This window comes from Macrobrachium rosenbergii, chromosome 21 (genome assembly GCF_040412425.1).
Source record: "Macrobrachium rosenbergii isolate ZJJX-2024 chromosome 21, ASM4041242v1, whole genome shotgun sequence".
Lineage (NCBI taxonomy): Eukaryota > Metazoa > Arthropoda > Malacostraca > Decapoda > Palaemonidae > Macrobrachium > Macrobrachium rosenbergii.
In genome coordinates this window covers 27,212,800-27,234,940 of record NC_089761.1, presented here as the reverse complement: position 1 = coordinate 27,234,940, position 22,141 = coordinate 27,212,800, and the positions used below count along the sequence as shown (strand labels likewise).

Here is a 22,141-nt window from a genome sequence, read left to right as displayed (position 1 = left end):
GCAAAGAAGTGAGCGCAGCTAGAAGCTCAAGGGACGCTGCAAACAATCATTAGTAATGCATGCAGTACATCAGGTGGTGAATTAGGGGGCCAATGAAAAGTGATCTCATAATACAAGGTAAACTAACAGACCTACTACAACCTTAGCTTTCCTCAAAATTTGATCTTTCTTCTATCTGATACTTTCAACAACAAAACTTTGATTAAAAAGCAATTTCCTACATAACTTATAAATTATACAATATATTGTACTGTATTTACTGGTTAATTCATTATTTAGTGAAAAAAAATGCTAATTAAGATAATTGCCAAAAATACACTACAATATCAAACATTAATATGTAGCTTGTCCTCTAACTATCCAAGATCAACAAACTTAACATCCATTCTTGAAAAACTACAGCATCAGAAACCTTCAGCTTGTATTATGAGACCAGTTATGTGAGGCTCACTCGCAACATGATGATGTACAAACAGACCTCCCAACTACCACTTGCATTGTTTCATCTTCAAGAAGTGAACAGAATCCCCCACCTCCACAAACCCAGCTACACAAAATGCTGATTCCTGAAGTATTTATTTTAGACCACAAATTACCATCCTTTATACTGCCACAACTACGCACTTGATTCTTCATTATATTGCAGCAAATTAAATACGTTTTCGTCAGCGAAAAAAGGTTCAGAACAAACCACGTTATCTTATAAATCCTTGAACAAAAGAAAGACTCAGACTGAAGAAATTTACTTTAAGTGATTTGAGTTCTGATTGGTTGCTTTTGTCGCCGTGGCAACCAACCAACGTTTACTTCAGAGGTATATTGCAGTCGCAGTTATCAGTACAAAGGAACTCAACATATTTCATGTGGTGCTTTTGTTAAAAACTTCTTAAGTCGAGAGCAGTCTTAGTTGGTCTGTCCTTTTAGTGGGCCGGCTTTGTCTGTCCGTCCGCACTTTTTCTCTATCCGCCCTCAGATCTTAAAAACTAAAGAGGCTAGAGGGCTGCAAATTGGTATGTTAATCATCCACCATCCAATCATCAAACATACCAAATTGCAGCGCTCCAGCCTCAGTAGATTTTATTTTATATAAGGTTAAAGTTAGCCATAATAGTGCCTCTGGCGACGATATACGATAGGCCACCACTGGGCCGTGGTTAAAGTTCCTTGGGCCGCTGCTCGTACAGCATTATACCGAGACCACCGAAAGATAGATCTATTTTCGGTTGCCTCCATTATACGCTGTGGCGGCTGTACAGAAAACTCGATTACGCCGGAGAAGCTTCGGCGCATTTTTTACTTGTTTTTTAATGCATCTCAAAAAATCTCGTTAAACCTGAGAGTCCCTTAAGTATCGTTGATTGCGATTTGTGTGTCCCTTCGTTTATTTACACACGCCAAAACTGCATTTGGTACAAGGGGAGAAAGTGCTCATACCTATTGACAAGATGTGTGTCCATATTGGAAATTTTGGGCTAAATTCTTATTTTCATACAATATAAATATATATATATATATATATATATATATATATATATATATATATATATACAGTATATATATATATATATATATATACAATATATACTATATATATATATATATACTATATATATACACACATATATATAATATGTGTGTGTGCGTGTGTGTGTGCATATCACAAGATGTTCGTCCATATTGGAAATTTTTGAGCTAAATTCTTATTCTTCATATATATATATATATATATATATATATATATATATATATATATATATATATATATATATATATGTGTGTGTGTGTGTGTGTGTGTGTGTGTGTGTGTGTGTGTGCATATCACAATTTGTTTTTTTTAGATTTCTTCTCATAAGGAAGTTGAAAGTTATGGCAATTCTGCTAACGAGTGGGAATGACCGAATTCAATGCCCCTGTCAAAGCCTGGCATGTTAATTAATAGATGGTAAAAGAAACGTGTTTCCATCATGAAGAGTTTCACCTCAGTTAAAAAAAAATCTAAGCATAAGGCCATTTGAACTCGCTTACCTCATAAGGCGAACATATATATATCCAGTTTAGATCCGCCGTTCTGTAAATCACAAAACTGACTGCTTTTTTTGGTAAGTGTTACCTTCTGGGGTAAGAACAGTTATTAGTATTGTACACTCCAAAATCGTTTTTTTAAAGGCAACCAAATCGTTGTTTTCAAATTAGGAATGTTAACTCCATCATTATAACATTTCTTTCTTATCATTTGTAAGGGGGTTAAGCGGCTCACTATCGTTTGCTTCAAAGAACGAATTCTAAGAGAGACTGAGAACAAATTCATCTCCTTCTCCTTCTTCTTCTTCTTCTTCTTCTTCTTCTTCTTCTTCTTCTTCTTCTTCTTCTTCTTCTTCTGTAAATATTGTTTATTCTCCACAGTCCCGTTTTTTTGGGGGTAATTCACATATTTCTTCTTCTTCTTCTTCTTCTTCTTCTTCTTCTTCTTCTTCTTCTTCTTCTTCGCTAATGCCGTTTTATATTACCGATGTTGCTATATTTCAGCTTCAGCAATCCACATACGAAGGATGAAAGGGAGAGTCTCCACAGCAACAGTTGATGGCATTGGGCACACCTGGCTGTTTGGAATAAACTGAGATTGATTATCAGCTGTTTAGCCTTTGCAATTCGAAGGCCTGGAGCAAGGGATACTTCCAAGAAAATGATCAAATTATGCTGTTCCTTATTCATATTTACGAAATCCTTATTCATTGCTTCCTAATTTTCGTTATTAACTGAAACGATACAAATGACGACGGTGAAGGGACGAATCATTTCAGTATGAATGCTGAGATGAGTGATAAGAATGTTTTTTTTATAACGTCAGCTGGAGGTGTTCCCAAGTGAAATTCCCCTGAGGAGTCAGGATAAAAAGCTGGTATAAATAAGAAATACGCTTCTTCCTGCTTGCACTCTGAAGCAAGGTTAGTACTGAGTTGAAAGTACAGCACGCATTTAATTCGGTTTTCTGTAGATATCGTTTTTTCTCCACAGTGCTTTTTTTTTTTTTTTGAGGGGAGGGGGGTGAATTCACAGATTTCTGAGACGTTCAATCGCTCCAGAGAGATTTTCTTAGATATGCCGATTGGAAACATTTTTTTTTTTTTTTTTTTAGTAAACAGATGCTGTAAATCAAAAGATTTCATCATAAGTGTCACTGACTAGATTTTAAGGCGCCACTGAAAGGGTAAATCATAATCCCACACGCAAACGACTGCATATATTTCTTTTAATATTAATAGACATATATATATATATATATATATATATATATATATATATATATATATATATATATATATATATATGTATGTATATATGAAATTTTTATCACACAGTGATTTATATACAATTATGAAGCTACAAATGTCGCTTAATATCAAATTCACGCTACCTCGGGAATGTCTCCGTTGGAGAATTATCACCGGAGGAGAATTTATAAGTGATAAATGGATTGGGCACTGCCGGGTCGCGATCTCTCGACACAGCACAGACCCAGCAACTCCAGTCGACGTTACCACTGAGCTCTCCATTTATCACTTATAAATTCCCCCTCGGTGATAATTCTCCATCGGAGATATTCCCGAGGTAGCGTGAATTTGATATTAAGCGACATTTGTAGCTTCATGATTATGTATATATATACGTATATTTAAAACCTGCCTATCTAATAAGGTTAACTTATACTTCGCAGATGAAATCCCTAGCCTTGATCCTGTGTGGGCTGGCAGCAGCCGTCGCCACTCCAGAATGGGAAAACTTCAAGGTAAAAATGAGCTGGTAATTAAAAGCAATTTATGTGGATAAAAATTTTTTGGGGGGGTTTGTTATCATATTCCCAAGTCGCAAATTACAATTAAAATTAAATTTAGATTTCTTGCATTCTTAATTGCGTTTGGTTTGTTATCAAATTCCAAAGTCGCAAATTAAAATTAAAATTAAATTAAAATTTCTTGCATTTCAATACTTCTTTTTAACTACTTCTTATTTTTTTTCTTTTTTGATAAGTTGGATCTCTTCTTTTTCTATTTCACTTTACTTCTTAATTCTTCCCAATGAACACCATATTCTTTGGAAGCTTGAATTTCAATTCAATGGCCATTGTGGTGGGCTTATTCCATATGAATAGGTTTCATCTGCTGAATGATAATAATAATAATAATAATAATAATAATAATAATAATAATAATAATAATAATAATAATAATAATAATATAAAGTATTTGATAACTGACAGAATTTGCAATGAGTGGTATAATAATAATAATAATAATAATAAAATAATAATAATAATAATAATAATAATAATAATAATATAAAGTATTTGATAACTGACAGAATTTGCAATGAGTGGTATAATAATAATAATAATAATAATAATAAATAATAATAATAATAATAATAATAATAATAATATTGGTAACTGACAGAATTTGCAATGAGTGATATTATCCAAATTCATTTAACGCCAATGTGCAATATAGAAATAATTATTAAATTCACAGCAATGAAATCTTTGAAGCCTTTAGTGCCGATGGCTATCGAGACATTTGGTTTCCCACGAAAAATAAAAAATGTTTTGAAATCGTGATGGGGTTGGGGAGGGGGCGGCGAAATTCAGGTATTTTGTCCTTGAGATAACAAAATATTGAAACGCATCTGTTGCATTCCTCTCCTTATCTCTTATGTATCTGAGATGATATCTTACTAGTCTTCAAAAACAACGTTTTAATAGTGTCGAACACCTTCAGTTGTTAGAATGTTTCATAACTGTCAAAATGATTTTAATATGAAAATATTGTTTAATCTTTGGCTTAAAAATTAACGTAACACTTAAAAGAGTTTTTAATCGTTAATTATTTGACATATATATCGACTTGTGAGTGATACTCCGTAGCCCTTTGTTTTTTTTAAGAGTTAGAGTCAGTCAAAATAATCTGAAATTATGGGCGATTTCATTTGTAATTTTTTTTATAAATGATAACGTAAGATCAAGTTACACGATCATACACAAATTGATCTTTGTTTCCTATTAACTATTAGAATTTAAAACTCCATCGTTTAAGCTAAATTTGGCATTTTCTAGTTTGTTCTGTTTTCAATGTCTCTTTAATATATGATACTCTAACGAAGTTTTAATAATAAAACCTTCTTCCTTAGGTGCATGGATAAAATAAGTAAAAATATTGCTCCATATCTGGACCTCCTGTGCATTTAAAACTGTTTTAACTGATCAAGATTTTTCAGCATAATCTTCTTCTGTCACCTAAAAACTTCAATATTTTGATATTAAATCCTACTCGTATTAACGTAGCTACTACTTTCACTCACGTCCACTGAATTATCAGGAAACGTCACTGAGAAATTAGCTAAATCCTTGGATTATTCTATTCGGATATGTTATCATGAAAATGCCAAAAGTAAACCAGTATTCAAATCGTATATAATTTAACGTATGGAAAAACTCTCAGACGCTGCAATGAAACACCAATGATATGTGAGTATTAAAAAACAAACCTGTATTTGAAAAGCATGGTATGATTTCAAGTCAGTTTAATGTGCATGATTTCAAGACATTCCAATGTGACTGCGATGCCACTTCGCCGTTAAACATTAAACTATATCTGATATGTCTTATTTCAGGCCACTTACGAGAAGTCCTATGCCAACCCTTTGGAAGAACATTACAGGTTATCTGTTTTCCTGGACAAGCTGAAGTTTATTGAGGAGCACAATGAACTGTACAAGAGGGGAGAAAAGACCTATTACCTGAAAATCAATAAGTACAGTGACTTGGTAAGTTTGCATGATGACAACAGCAGCTTAAAGTTTATATTTACTCAAGTTAGCTGGATTTGAATGTATTTTACAGCAGTACTTGGTTTTCCTAATAATTTGCAACAGATGATCTGATGAGTTTCCTTGCTTGTTACTTGAATAGTCAATTAGTACTTAAACATTTAACATTAAATTATCATGAACAATTATCAGTGACTTTTAGACAAGGTCTTTACTCTGACAAATTTATGAATCATAAAAGTGGTCAACGTTAGTATGAGATCATAATTCAAAATATAATTAACGTAAAATGCATGACCTCTTTATTCTTGTCACAGTAGATTTGCTAAGGGATTTATCAACATTTTGCTTGGCTATATTCTAAACACTGAAAATCTGTTTTAACCCCTTTTACATAATATGGATCCCTATCCAATGTCCCTTTCAACTAAAATCTTAAAAAAAATCTCAAAAATTCTCCTTCAGACTCACGAAGAGTTCCTAGCCATGATGACTGGCGGCGTCCAGAGGAAGACAGAGAAGCCAGTCCCTAGGGACACCAAGAAACAGCCTACGAAGACCCAGCTCTCGCATGTGGACTGGAGAGAGAAGGGCGCCGTCAACCCTGTGAAGGACCAGGGGCAGTGCGGATCCTGCTGGGCCTTCTCTGCTGTGAGTCCTGTGGTTCTGTTAATCAGTGACTGAAGTCATGGGATCCTAGTTTGTTGTTCCATAGTTTCGAAGAGAGTAAAAGTTCGATTCTTTTGGTTTTCATCGTTGATAAGGAGGTATAATGCGATGGGGGTTAGGGAAATCTGTTTAGTGAAAACGATTGGGTAAAAGGGGGTGTTCGTGAATTTATTAGCGATAGTGAAATATCAAAAGCTTAAGTAGGAAACAGTATCGAGGTTTTCGTGTAAAGTGTATTATGCTATATTATCACAAAGGCTATGTTTATTTATTAATATTCACTTATGAAAAGGTCTGACTTTTGTTCTCCGCTGTGTAAAAAGATCCAAAACTAGCGGAGAACTTGTTTAAATTGATCCAAAAGTAGAGGAGAACTTGTTTAAATTACAGTCTTTATATATATATATATATATATATATATATATATATATATATATATATATATATATATATATATATATATATATATATATATGTATGTGTGTGTGTGTACATATGTATATGTATACATATACATGTGTATATACACACACATATATATAAATATATATATATATATAAATATATATATATATATATATATATATATATATATATATATATATATATGCAGAGATGAATCAAACATCTACTCTACAATCTTTGGAAATGACAATGGTAAGACTTGTGGAAAAATATTAACAACCCCAGCAATCCCCTCTACATTTTCCGTAGAAATATTTTGACAACTAAACGCACAAAAAAAAAAGAGAAAAACACAAAACCTCACAACCTAACTGTCATGCCACAAAATCCACAATCCTTGGATAATACAGACATGACATTTCATTTATGTCCCCTAAGAATAAGATTTGAAATTGTACGCAGCGATTATTTATATTTCTTGAGCAAACGTCTTCATTTTTCTTTCCATATCAGGTGTCTTCCTTGGAAAGTTTCCACTTCATTGAGACTGGAGAACTGGTCAGTCTGTCAGAACAGAACCTCGTAGACTGTTCCACGGATTATGGTAATTACGGTTGTGGTGGAGGATGGCCCTTCCAAGCTTATCAGTATATCATGGACAATAATGGTATTGACACTGAGGAATCTTATCCATACTTGGCCGTTGTAAGTATCTGTTCAAGTTTGTATGCACACACATTTTGGTATAACAGAGAACAGACATAGGGACAGACACGCAAACTTGCATACATACACATGTGTATATATATACATATACATATATATGCATATGTATATGTAATGCGTATGCATGTGTGTGTGTATGAGCATGTATCAGTCTGTATGTATTTTAATACAACACAACAAATTCAGAAAGTCAATTTGATTAAAAGATCAAATACTTCGACTGAAATTGAACCCTCATAATATGGAATCCTTTACCAAAACAAGAACCCTTATATTTTGATTGACAGGATGACACCTGCCACTTCGACCCAGCGAATGTGGGCGCCACTGTGAGAGAATATGTCAAACTTCCCGTAGACGACGAGCACGCCCTTCAAGAAGCCGTCCAAGAGAAAGGCCCCGTCAGTGTCTGCATCGACGCTAGTCAGGAGTCCTTCGGGAGCTATGGCGGAGGTATGTGTCCAGGATGAAATTTTTGATGACGTCACGGATCCCTTTTGCCAAGAACTTAGATCCCTTTGATTTATAAAACACTGAAATATACTGAGTTATACTTGCTGCTTCGGTGAAGATTTTAGCAAAAAATTGAGAGTTTGCTCATGTTTATAGTTATAAGTACCGTTTTAACTGTATGCATTGTTAAACGTATTTTCACCATAAAAGTAAAAATATTAACTAATTCTGTCAGAGTAGCTAATGCATATGACTATCCTTTTAAACTACAAAATACATACCATTAGCAATCACGCTCTCCGCATTATTGACAATTTGTATTTGATAATCATTCTATCTATTTGATACATCCTAAACAAAAACGGGATCATAAAAAAAATTGACATAATGAAAAAGTTAGCAATATTTCCTGATGTTCTGCATTCAGACATATTCATCATCCCCGGAGAGGAGTAGTGCCGTCAGTGCACCTCAAATGGTGCACTGTAGGTATTAATAAAGGGTGTTTCGGCCCCCAGCTGCACCGAATTTTTAGCCTTTTATTTTACCTCCATTCTCTCTTCCCTTCTACAGTCTTGCTGCCCAACCTCTCTAGCTGTTACTTCTTGGTGCAACTCATTTTTGTTTAGGATGTATCAGATCAACAGAATGGTTATCAAATAACAATTGTCAATAATACAGAAAGCCTGATTGCTATGGCATGTATTTTGGAGTTTAAAAAGATATTCATACGCATTAGCAACTCGGACAGAATTATTACAACTGAATTTATATCTGAACTCTAGACCCTGATTATAGATTTGCTTGTATGGTGAAAATTCATTTAACACGGCATATTCTTAAAAAGGTATTTGTAACTATACACATCAACAACCTCTCAGTTTATACTATAATCATCACCATAATCAGCAAGTAAAAATCAGAAAATATATCTTAATGTTTTAGAGCCTTGTACTTCGCCTCCTTTATTTCCTGGCTTTCTACCTTGCTGTCCAACCACTCTAACTCCCTTTTTTCACTGTTTTTAATGCTGAATGGCCATAAATGTCCCAGTGATTGGCTTGGCAGCCTAAATTTCGCGAATAAAATCAATTCAGTTTTATTTACGATGGATCCTAACACGAGCATTTTAATGCTTCTCCCGAAGGCGTTTACTACGAACCGAACTGCGACTCCTACATATCAAACCACGCCGTCAACGTCGTAGGATTCGGCGTGGAGGACTCCGGAGACGAGTACTGGATCGTCAGGAACTCCTGGGGCCCGAGCTGGGGCGAGGAAGGGTACATCAAGATGGCCAGGAATAAGGATAATAATTGTGCCATTGCTACCTTTGCTGTTTATCCTGTTCTGTAATTCATTACAGTGGTAATCAGTCTGTTGCTTCTCCAAGATAATTTTCACTAGAATTCTGTTGGGTTTCAAATTCCGAATTTTCAGTTTTGTCCCATTTCTATCAGGCTTGTTAATGGATTGTTATTGACTTTTTAAAAACCTATTTTCTGATCTGTTCCATTTCTATCAGGCTTGCCAATGGCTTATTACTGAATTTTTAAAAGCCCAGTTTTCCGTTCTGTTCCACTTCTATCAGGCTTGTCGATAGATTATTACTGAATTTTTAAAAACTGTTCTGTTCTATTTCTATCAGGCTTGTCAATGGATTATCATTAAATTTTTAAAAACTGTTCTGTTCTATTTCTATCAGGCTTGTCAATAGATTATTACTAAATTTTTATAAATTTTTAAAAACTGTTCTGTTCCATTTCTATCAGGCTTGTCAATAGATTATTACTAAATTTTTAAAAACTGATCTGTTCCATTTCTATCAGGCTTATCAACAGATTATTACTAAATTTTTATAAATTTTTAAAAACTGTTCTGTTCCATTTCTATCAGGCTTGTGAATGGATTATTACTGAATTTTTAAAAACTTAGTTTTCTGTTACGTTTCATTTCTGTCATTCTTTCCACTAGATTATTATTGAATTTTAAAGTCCCAGTTTTCCATTCTGTCCAATTTCTGCGTCGCTTGTCACTAGAGTTCTGTTGAATTTTGCAATTCCACAATTTCTGTTCTGCCCCATTACCACGACGCTTGTCGCTAGATTGCTGCTGAATTTTAAACCGTTTTATTAAAACTAACCATCACCTACTCTGATGCATTATCGGAATAGTAGCCTTTTATTTCTTTGTCCCCGGTAAATTTTTCTTTTGAAATGTTGTGAGCAATGCTTCTGCTTATCAACTTTTTGTCATTCCTCTATTTCTCACACCTGGAAATCAATCTTTCTGAGAGTTTTACAAATTCTCATTACTTGCAAGAAGTATCAAGGGGTTGTAATGTTATCCCAAAACACCTCGTTTTGGCGCCTTACGTTCTGGCTTCTCAATTTTCAGCTCTTGTTTATTACCTCTTTTTATTTTTTGTTTTTTAGTCATACTTCCTTGTCAACGTAATTGTTATAGTTTTTTTATAATTTCCATTGGTTTACAGTGAATTTGACAGGATAATATTGTTCTTTCAAAATGGATCTAACGAACTAATTCGCTTTTCTAGAAAGTCTACTTGTTATACGTTGTTATAAATTCCATTCGTTTACATAAAATCTGGCTCGAAAAGATGGTTTACTTCAAAATGGGTCATTTGCTGTTTCTAGAACGGCAAAATCATTAGAAATTAGCCCAGCTAATCTAATCCAGAATTAATTTTGGTTTCCAGTTCTTTCACGTATTAACACACTAATGAAAAAGTCCCCTCCCCCCCTCAAGTGATATGTATAGTGCTTTAGATTTCAGAAATTTTTCAGTGGGATCATGTAAGGCATAAGGCATTCGCTTATAGCCATATCTATGAATGAAACTTAGAACTTCAGGTCACCAGATGTCTGACACTATTGTATTTACCTGTCTTGTGATTGGTCACTCGAGACATTAGTCCATTATGTTTACTATGCATGATATAAAGTTTCCAAATTTTGCTATCTTGATAAAATTACTTTCGTTTTTAGGGGCAGAATTTGTACTGTTTAATGTACACTCAAAACTTTTTTTTTAATTCCTTCTCCATTGAAAAGTATTGATTTATGAACACTTAAAAAAAATATTCCACTGTTTTCATTGTTTAATACAGAATTTACACTAGGTGTATATTAAAAAAAAAAACCTATGGAATTCCTTCTGCACTGAAGAGTATTTAACTAATGTTTACTAAAAAAAATATGCCAGTGTTCCATTGCCTAGGAATTAGTATGTTGAAGCTGATGATGTTTGGCACTTCAGCCAATTCCAATGAAATTAACAATGATGACAATTTTTTATTTATGAAGTCTGTATAACCTCAGTTAAATTTTAAAACTCTGAAGTAAACAGGGTATCGATTACACATGATAAATATTTTAATTCTGTTTAAATATGGAAATATTTATTTAGCAAAGGAACAAGAAGTGTTTTTCCATCAACATCCGTAGACACCCTCAGTATTGTTCAGAGACGATGGTTGCCATGGTAACAAACATGTGACAACCAATCAGAATGCGAGCTGCTGGTTTTCTCTCTTGTCAGTCTAGATTATATATTCTCAGTCGAATCGAAAGACTGACAGGATTTTTTCCTACAAATTATGGGATCATCAAATGCACGAGATTTTTAAACAACAGGATTTTTCTTCCTGAAAATTATGGAATTATCACATGCAGAGGCTTTTAATTAAAAGGATTTTTTCCTAAAAATTATTGAATCATGAAATGCACGAGGCTTTTAAACAACAGGATTTTTTTGTAAAAATTATGGAATCATCGAATGCAAAAACCTTTTAAATAATAGGAGGTTTTTCCTAAAAATTATGGAATTACCAGATGCACGAGGCTTTGAAGCAACAGGATTTTTTCTTTAATAATTATGGAATTATCAAACGCCAGAGACTTTTAAACAACAGGATTTTTTCCTAAAAATTATGGAATTATCAGATGCACGAGACTAAACAACAGGATTTTTTCCTAAAAATTATGGATTCATGATATGCATGAGGCTTTTAAATAACAGGATTTTCTATTTTCCCAAGTAAATTATGGATTCATCAAAAGCAAAATCCTTTTAAACAACAGGATTTTAAATTTTCTTTAAACTCATCGAGTGCACAGTTTTTAAACAGCAGGATTTTTTTCCTTTTTCACTAAAACTAGAAAGACATCGAGTGCTCCAGGCTTTTAAAAAGTTTTTTTTTTTTCCTAAAAATTATGAAGCCATCGAATGCGAAAGCCTTTTAAAAAACAGGATTTTTTCTCGTAAAAATTATAGAATCATGAAATGCAAGAGGCTTTTAAACAACAGGATTTTCTTTTTTCCAGAAAAAAGTTATGGATTCATTCATTGCAAAAGCCTTTTAAACAACAGGATATATAACGTGGGTCGAAATGGCGCACATATTGCCAGCATTCCTGGCCATCTTGATGTAGCCTCCTTCACCCCAGGATTCTCCCCAAGCATTCCTGACGAGCCAGTATTCCAAGCCATTCTGAACGCCATATCCTACGACGTTCACGGCCAGATTGGCGTCGAGCGTGTCGCAGTTGGGCTCGATATAAACACCTATAGAGGGGGATATTGAGAATCATGGAGAGGATTGAAGTAAACACCTGTAGACGGGGATATTGAGAATCATGGAGAGGGTTGAAATAAGCATCTGTAGAAGGGGATATTGAGAATCATGGAGAGGATTGAAGTAAACACCTGTAGAAAGGGATACTGAGAATCTGGAGAGGATTGAAGTAAACACCTGTAGAAAGGGATACTGAGAATCTGGAGAGGATTGAAGTAAACACCTGTAGAAGGGGATATTGAGAATCATGGAGAGGATTAAACACCCGTAGAAGGGGATATTGAGAATCATGGAGAGGATTGAAGTAATCACCTGTAGAAGGGGATATTGAGAATCGTGGAGAGGATTGAAGTAAACACCTGCAGAAGGGGATATTGAGAATCATGGAGAGGATTAAAGTAAACACCTGTAAAAGGGGATGCTGAGAATCACAGACAGGATTTTTTCTATGACATTAAAAAAGAACTGAGGATGGAAGGTTGGGGAAAATAGCTAGAATGTATTAAAAGACGTTAAATAAATTAAGAATGGAAGGTTGTGAGGAAAACGGCCAGAATTTATTTTACTGAGACTAAAAAGAAATGAGAATGGAAGGTCTCTGAAAATAGCTAGCATTTATTAAAGGACATTAAACAATTTGAGAATGGAAGGTTGTGAGGAAAATAGCCAGCATTTGTTTGCTGGCATAAGCCAGAATTGGGATTGTAAATTTAGGGGAAAATAGCCATAAATTTATCATGTGGACATTTAAAAGAACTGAGAATAGCAGGTTGGGGAAAAAAACAGTCAGAATTTTTTTACGGACTTTAAAAAATGCGATTGGAAGGCGCGGAAAAATAGTCAGAACTTATATTATGAACATTTAATAGAAATGGGAATGGAAATTTGGGAAAAAGTTGAATTTATTTGATGGACATTAGAAAACTAAGAATGGAAGGTTAGAAAAAAATAGCCACAATTCAATTCATGGACATCGAAAAGAAATGAGGATGGAAGGTTGTGGGGAAAAATAGCCAGAATTTATTATATCAAGGACATTAAAATGAAATGAGAATGGAAGGTTGGAAAAAATCAAGAATTTATTTATGGGCATTGAAAAAGCTAAGAATGGAATGTTGGGGAAAATATCCAGAATTTTTTACAGACATAAAAAGAACTCAGAATTGAAGGTTGGGGAAAATTGGCCAGAATTTATTTAGCGGCATTAAATGGAAATGAGAAAGGGCAGTTAGGGAAAAAATCATCCAGAAAATTGGCCAGAATTTATTTACGGATATAAAATAACAGAAATCAATGTTGGAAAAAATGGCAAGAATATATTTCACGACCATAAAAAATGAGAATGGATGGGTAGGAACTCGAAACCTGACGAGAAGGTGAAAGGCTAACTAGCACCTTATTTCCGTACATAATAAGTTACGCATACTGTCGTAGACATGACACTTACCTCCTCCGTAGCTGCCAAAGGATGGGTGTGTGGCATCTATGCAGGCACTGACGGGACCTGCATCGTGGACTGCTTTCTGGAGTGCATATTCATTTTCAGATTTGGGCTCTTCGTACGATTTGACCACAGCGCCAACGCTTGCAGCGTCAAACATGCAGTCCTGTTCCTGAAATGAGGAATGACAGTTTGAAAGCCTCATTCTATAGACAGGTAAGAATCATTGTAAATGGTGAGGAAATGCGTTATTAAACCAGGGCTTCATGCTATAAACGGGTAAAAATCATTGTAAGTGGTGAGAAAATGTGTTACTGATTCAGGGCTTCTATCTATAGACAGGTAAGAATCACTGCCAGGGTTTCATACTATAAACAAGTAAGGAAATGCGTTATTAAACCAGGGCTTCATTCTTTACAAAGGTAAGACTCATTGTAAATGGTAAGGAAATGTGTTATTTAACAAGGACTTCATTCTATAGACAGGTAAGAATCATTGTAAATGGTGAGGGATCGTATTTAATATATTAAACCAGGGCTTCATCCTATAGACAGGTAAGAATCATTGCCAGGGCTTCATACTATAAACAGGTAAGAACCATTGTAAATGGTGAGGAAATGTGTTATTAAACCAGGGCTTCATTCTATAGACAGGTAAGAGTCATTGTAAAGAGTGAGGAAACGCGTCATTTAACCAGGGCTTCATTCTACAGACAGGTAAGAATCACTGCCAGGGCTTCATACTACAAATATAGGTAAGAATCATTGCAAATGGTGAGGGATCGTAATATTAAACCAGGCTTCAGTCTATAAGTAAATCTTAGTTTAACCAGACCACTGAGCTGATTAACAGCCCTCCTATAGACAGGTAAGAATCACTGCCAGGGCTTCATACTATAAACAGGTAAAAATCAATGTAAATGTTGAGGAAATGTGTTAATGAACCAGGGCTAAAGGATTTTTAAGAAATGTTAACTACAGTAGAATCCAGTCAAGCAGACAATCAAGTATATCCGGACAGCCCACTCTAGGTATAGTTTTTGTAACCTTCTTAGATATGCAGTAAATGCCCTTATACCATGTATTCCTTGAACATAATCCTAATTAGCTGCTGAATAACTTTACCTACAGAGGCCCGAGGCTTTGAAAATCTAGTCACTGTGATCAATACCAGGAAAAAATATTGTGCAACTGAGTGGCTCTTTTGCCTGCAGATTCTCTTTTGAGTCTTAACACAATCCACACCCAAAAACCAAGATGAATTTAGTCTGCTAAAGAATTCTGACATGGTAAGTCTTTTTATCAGGTAACTAAAAGGTAGGCAATCGATCGTCACAGCTTCCAGGAATCAGAGGTTTAGAGTTCTTTAAAATCTGGCCATATGATAATCTCTTACGAAATCAGCCATACACTGGGCTTTTATTTGTACCCAGTTATTATACTTACAGCGGCCGCGTAAGGGTATGACTCCTCGGTGGCGATGCCCCCTTGATCCATGAGGAAGATGTAGGCAGCATAAGGGAAGCCACCTCTGCATCCGAAACATGAGTAGTCCCAAGCGCAGTCAACCAGATTCTGCTCGGAGAGGTCCACGAGTTGCCCAGTCTTGAGGAACAGCATGCTTTCCAAGGATGAAACCTGCAGAAGAAGGATGGGAGGAAAGATATGGAGATATATATATATATATATATATATAGAGTTTTTTTCAAAATATATATTGATAGTTATATATATATATATATATATATATATATATATATATATATATATATATATATATATATATATATATATATAGTATATATATATATATATATATATATATATATATATATATATATATATATATATATATATATAGATATATATATATATATATATATATATATATATATATATATATATATATATATATATATATATATATATATATATATATATATTCTAATAACCACAATACCCTCTTAACCTCTCCCAATTCTTCGCTTTTTTGGATATGCTTGTAACTACAAAGCCGTAAGACCCAAACAGTATATAGAAATATATTGGAGAGACTTTGATGCCGGTCATGAAACGAACCACGTCACCGCGATTTTTGGGATATCTACAAGGAGGTCAAACGCAAGAAATTGCCGATGCCCGGTGAAACGAACCCGTCACACATTATATATATATATATATATATATATATATATATATATATATATATATATATATATATATATATATATATATATATATATATATATATATATATATATATATATATATATATATATGTAGCTACGCTATTACTTCTCAGTCCAAACTTACCCTGTGCCATCAGGACACTAGCGCGGAACATTAAGCAACTGTATTATCAAAAACGGCTTAAGAACATTAAACAACGCTGCGAGTAAATAAAAAGAAATGGAAACAAAGAAAAGCAATAAAATAATCAAAGCCCTGAAGAGAAAATTTGGCCTAAATAAAGGACATTTAACCATCAGGACTCACAGTCGAGAAAGCGTAGCAGGATCCACATTCTCCCTGATCCCTCACAGGAGTCACGGCTCCTTTCGCCCTCCAGTCGACTTCCTCTGCCAACCCTTCGACGGACACCGCAGTCGGAGGATCCTTAGGAGGCACACCTCTTAACTCCATTCCTCCGGTCATTTGGTCCATCAGTTCTTTGTGAGTCTGGGGTCGGAAATCATCATTTCATTAACGATGAACAGGAGAATCGGGTCTTCTCACTGTCTGTTGTGTAATATCTAATATCGCCATAAACCAGTGTGAATGTATATATATATATATATATATATATATATATATATATATATATATATATATATATATATATATATATATATATATGTATATATATATATATATATATATATATATATATATATATATATCGTGTGTGTGTATGTATAACTGAATCACGAAAATATGGCACGTGATGAATATATAAATAAAGACAAAATCCACAAGGGAAAGAGCAACACTGGAGTGCTGCGAGGCCTTTCGACTGTCGTCCTTTACTTAGCAGATCCTTCGTGAAACACTGGAGTGCTGCGAGGCCTTTCGACTTGTCGTCCTTTTACTTAGCAGACTTTCCAAGTAAAGGATGACAGTCGAAAGGCTCTCGAGCACTCAATGTTCCCTCTTTCTTAAAAGATTTTGTCTATATATATATGTATATATATATATATATATATATATATATATATATATATATATATATATATATATATATATATATATTTAGAGTAACAAGTCGCTGTATTTGTTGATTTTCAGAAATACACGTTTTCTCGCCCTTGTCATACAACTTGTTAAACTCTTCAATGTACTGCAGCTTGTCTTGAAAAACAGACTCTCTGTATTTCTCCACGAGTGGGTTGGGATAAGATTTCCCATACTCCGCCTGAGAATGAAAAGGGAAAAGATAAGTTATCATTAATGTGCTTTCATATTTTCCTTTTAAAAAGTGACTCCTCCAAAAGGGGCAACGGAGAAAGAAAGATAAGTTATTACTGACGCATTTTCAAGAAAAAATTAAGATAATTTAAAATTAGTAAAAATGTATAAAGTTAAATAAAAATAAAGAAAATGTTAAATATATATATTTAATATATATATATATATATATATATATATATATATATATATGTATGTGTGTGTGTGTGTGTGTGTGTGTGTGTGTGTATATGTATATATACATATATATAAAAATAAATGAGTATAAATAGAAATAAAGAGAAATAAAGATAAATATTAACAAATATAGATAATAAATTCCTTTTAAAAATTGACTCCTGTATAAAGGACAACCTCACAGCAATATGAAGCTTAATCTGTATGCGTTAGGGCCACGGAGGCAAGAAGAAAATTTCAAAGCTTTTTTCAGTCGAGAGAGACAAAAAAAAAAAAAAAAAAAATCGGTCCTCCTTACCTTGAAGTCTTCCCATTCTTTAGAAGCATAAGCTGTTGCCAACGCGCAGAGGATCAAAATAAGGGTCCTCATCTGAAAAAAGTGAAAGAAAGAAATATCCCGTAAGATTCGGATCAAACAATAACAAGTAAAAGATGCGCCGAAGTTTCTTAGGCGCAATCGAGTTTTCTGAACAGCGCATGATCAAGACCACCGGAAATAGATCTATCTTTCGGTGGCCTCGGTATAATGCTTTATGAGCCGCGGCCCATGAAACTTTAACCACAGCCCGGTGGTGGACTACCCTATATCGTTACCAGGCGCACGAATATGGTTAACTTTAACCTTAAATAAAATCACAGCTACTGAGGCTAGAGGGCTGCAGTTTGGTATGTTTGATGACTGGAGGGCGGATGATCGACATACCAATTTGCAGCCCTCTAGCCTCAGTAATTTTTAAGATCTGACGGCGGATAGAAAAAGTGCAGACAGAATAAAGTGCAGACGGACAGACAAAGCCGGCACAATAATTTTCTTTTACAGAATACTAAAAAACTGAAATGAAGAAAAATCATAAAAAAAATTAGGCATTTTCGCCATTGCTCGATACTTACGGTGCCGAAGTACATCAACTTTCTGAAGAACATCCGAATACTTATATCGGTGGAGTTCGTAGACGGAGCTTATCGGAATAAGGTAAATGTACGGGAATAGTCGCATCTGTTATGATATGGTGCGCGGTCTTATCAGTATTTCGTATTTTTAGAACGAGGCCATTGTGAATTTGCTCCCTGTTACATAATAATAATAATAATAATAATAATAATAATAATAATAATAATAATAATAATAATAATAATAATAATAATAATAATGATGATGATGATGATGATGATGATAATAATAATAATAATAATAATAATAATAATAATAATAATAATAATAATAATAATAATAATAATAATAATGCTGTATATCAGGTCCACAATAATATTCAATACTGAAGATGAACCCAGGACAGGGTTCGAAAGCTTTTGTAACTTTTTTTATAAAATCAACAAGAATTCACCATTGAATACTATTGTGGACCTGATATACAGCATATCCCGTTCTCGATCTAGAGGAGAAAGACCTAATAATAATAATACAATAATACACACAATAATAATAATAATAATAACAGGCGCTTGAACAAGAATGAGTGCCTTGGTAGTATCCCAATATAATAATAATAATAATAATAATAATAATAATAATAATAATAATAATAATAATAATAATAATAATAATAATAATAACAGGTGCCTTGAACAAGAATGAGACGCCCTTGGCGAGCATCCCAATAATAATAATAATAATAATAATAATAATAATAATAATAATAATAATAATAATAATCAATACATTATGAGGTAGTTAACGGCGCCACGTGTACGATTTCCTTATTTCTTATGGTGTACCTCAGAACCTGTATTCTCCTTTACACGACTCTAGCCTTTCACTTCCTCGTTTCTATTGCAGCAAAACGAGGTCAGAAACGTCTTTAGACATCAGAGTACCCTAATGTGTAAAACGGCCCGTGGACGATTCTGCAAATACTTCATGCAACCCAGGTTAATTTGGCTCCCAAGCTTCCTACAAATGTCTCTTGATACAAGAAATTATTTTCTGATATTGGAGAGTTCATCAAATACCAAAAGTATCCCGGGTTAATTTGGTTCCTAAGCTTCTTAGAAATGTCTTTTGGTATGTAAGATTATTTTCCTAAATAGGAGGTATCAAAGGAGACTTCAGCTTAATGACACCGTGAAGCTTTTGAGGAACAGAAAATATGTACCTTCGACAAATTTTTATCTCATACGGTTATCTCTGGTCGTAAGGTATTACCAAGGCCAAGTGAATTCTATATTAACGGGTTGTGTGTCTTAATATTTAAAACTGTCAGGATCTCGTGTAAAATATGTTACTGCATATATTTAATATATGCATATCTATACCGGAAAACCATGAATTTGAATCAAGACGATGTGCAGAATGATCTGGGAGATATAGGTCAAATCAAATCATGATTCTCTCTCTCTCCCTCTCCTCTCTCTCTCTCTCTCTCTCTCTCTCTCTCTCTCTCTCTCTCTCTATAATGAACACCGACAGAGAATGATGTTTTTCCTTATAAGATGATGTCTAATTCACACATACAACGCTACTGAAATCTAGTTAATTACACGCGAAAGCTTGAAGAGAATTACTGATAAAAGACATTCCTTATAAACAAGCTGGGCTTAGAGTACAACTGCACACACGCACACCTATATACGTACACACACGTACACACAAAAACACACACACACAGTAGGAATCCAGGAGGGCATCTGGTGTCTGTCGCACAGAGATGAAAGCCAGCCGCCGTCTTCTGTCGCCCTCGTCGGCGCCTTTCATGGGCCGTCGGATGAGCGCCGGACATCCACATGTGTGGATGAATGAGTGACATCCATCTCCTTCTTACATGACGTTCCCCTTTGATAATTGGACTCATTAATTTGAGGGTAATCTCGGCGCGAACACGGCATTCAGTCAGTGGCTCCTTTTGAATACGGATGCGAGAGATTTCGGTGGCGAAGCCCCATTAATTCGGGGCTAACCTCGGCGCGAACACGGAAGCTGCCGGTTCCTTTGAGCGGAGATGAAAGTTGGGCATCTAAATGACCATCATAATTCGTCTATTCTTCTCATTTTTTCACTCCCTATCTACTTCTTCGAAAGGGATTCATTTCGCAGGCTTATGAATTTGTCCGGGCCATTCTATACGCAGTCTTTAGAACGGCTCTCATTTCTGTTATCCTTAATTGTGGAGTGGCTTCACACCAGCATATTCTGACTCATTACCGGCTGCGTTCAGTAAAAGGCCTCAGATTTACTGAACACGGTCCTCTAGTAAATGACCCCAGCCTACATAACCTTTTTCATCTTTTTATCCATAAGCTGAGGCCATATGTAAGTACCTCGTATCTCTTCTCAGATCCCTTTCATGCTTATTCCTTTTGAATATGCATCATAAACTCGGGACATTCTTATTCAAATTTACGACCAAATTAAGCCTTGACAAGCCCCCCCTCTCTCCACTCCACATACCCCTCCCCACCACCCCTCACCTCCCTTTCAAAGAGATTGAGCTCAGAGATATTTCCCATTTCGTCCGTATTACCACTCTTACATGACCGATCAGCGTCAGAGGACTCTGACAGCGGCTTCGACAGCCACAGGGGAAGATCTATAAGGACGGACGATTTAAAGACAGCGCCGTCACAGCCGACGGACAGAACGCCAAAGAATCGATGAAGGGAAGATTGTCATTTGATGGCCGAGACGTGACCGACAGGAGGACGAGTAGATTTGGCTGTGACGAGCTACAAGATTGGATCTACAAAGGAAGGAAGGGCTTGTTCTATCATCTGGTGCGGTTCGGGTCGCCGTGATCAAATGCTGGCCTAAAATTGGGGACCAGATTCTCTCTCTTTCTCTCTCTCTCTCTCTCTCTCTCTCTCTCTCTCTCTCTCTGTCTCACGCACACACTCACACAAGGGGGGAGAGCCTCGACGAGGTATGTGTCCATCCCCGAAAATTGGAATCGTTCTATAGGCTTTCGCTCTCATTCCTTCTCCTTCGAATAGATACGTACACACACACACACACACACACACACACACACATATATATATATATATATATATATATATATATATATATATATATATATATATATATATATATATATATATATATATATTCAAGCCAGACATCCCCTCACTCCCTCCTCCTCCTCCTCTCCCCGTACGAACTAACAACCCTTTCGGCAGGGCTTGCTTGTCATGGGCACCCACTCCATCATCATTAAAGCCTTACCGTATTATTCATGATTTATTTCCAGCTTTTGTATGGGGAGTCTACAAAAGGCGCCCTGAATATATGATGTCCCCTTTCACTTTTTCTCCCCTGCATTCACGCCCCCAGATTTTTCATTTTGATATTTTCTATTTTAGAAAGAGGAAAGGACTGGCCATCTTTTCCTCTCGTTTCGACTTCCCAACAATCGACTCCCCTAAATTTTTAAAATT

General features: G+C 35.0%; 1 protein-coding gene and 1 pseudogene across 9 annotated transcripts; one reads left to right on the top strand and one right to left on the bottom strand.

The window, feature by feature from the left end:
* Window positions 1–902: 902 nt before the first annotated feature.
* On the top strand, window positions 903–10,244 carry LOC136849834 (crustapain-like). Of its 9 annotated transcripts, XR_010856439.1 has the most exons (9): window positions 920–1,010; window positions 2,527–2,945; window positions 3,716–3,787; window positions 5,665–5,817; window positions 6,286–6,471; window positions 7,408–7,599; window positions 7,908–8,073; window positions 9,221–9,778; window positions 9,846–10,244. XR_010856439.1 is itself a non-coding variant. In XM_067123294.1 (8 exons), exons 3-8 carry the CDS (start codon window positions 3,716–3,718, stop codon window positions 9,427–9,429), a joined length of 978 nt encoding a protein of 325 aa, XP_066979395.1. In that variant the 5' UTR covers window positions 905–1,010; window positions 2,527–2,945; the 3' UTR covers window positions 9,430–10,244. The 9 variants fall into 9 exon arrangements, 6 of the variants coding, with proteins under 6 accessions (XP_066979401.1, XP_066979395.1, XP_066979396.1 ...); XM_067123294.1 differs by having other exon boundaries at window positions 905–1,010; window positions 9,221–10,244; XR_010856441.1 differs by lacking the exon at window positions 920–1,010 and having other exon boundaries at window positions 2,944–2,963.
* Window positions 10,245–11,374: 1,130 nt separating this feature from the next.
* The window catches only part of LOC136849836 (crustapain-like), a 63,737-nt pseudogene continuing 52,970 nt past the window's right edge, over window positions 11,375–22,141 (bottom strand).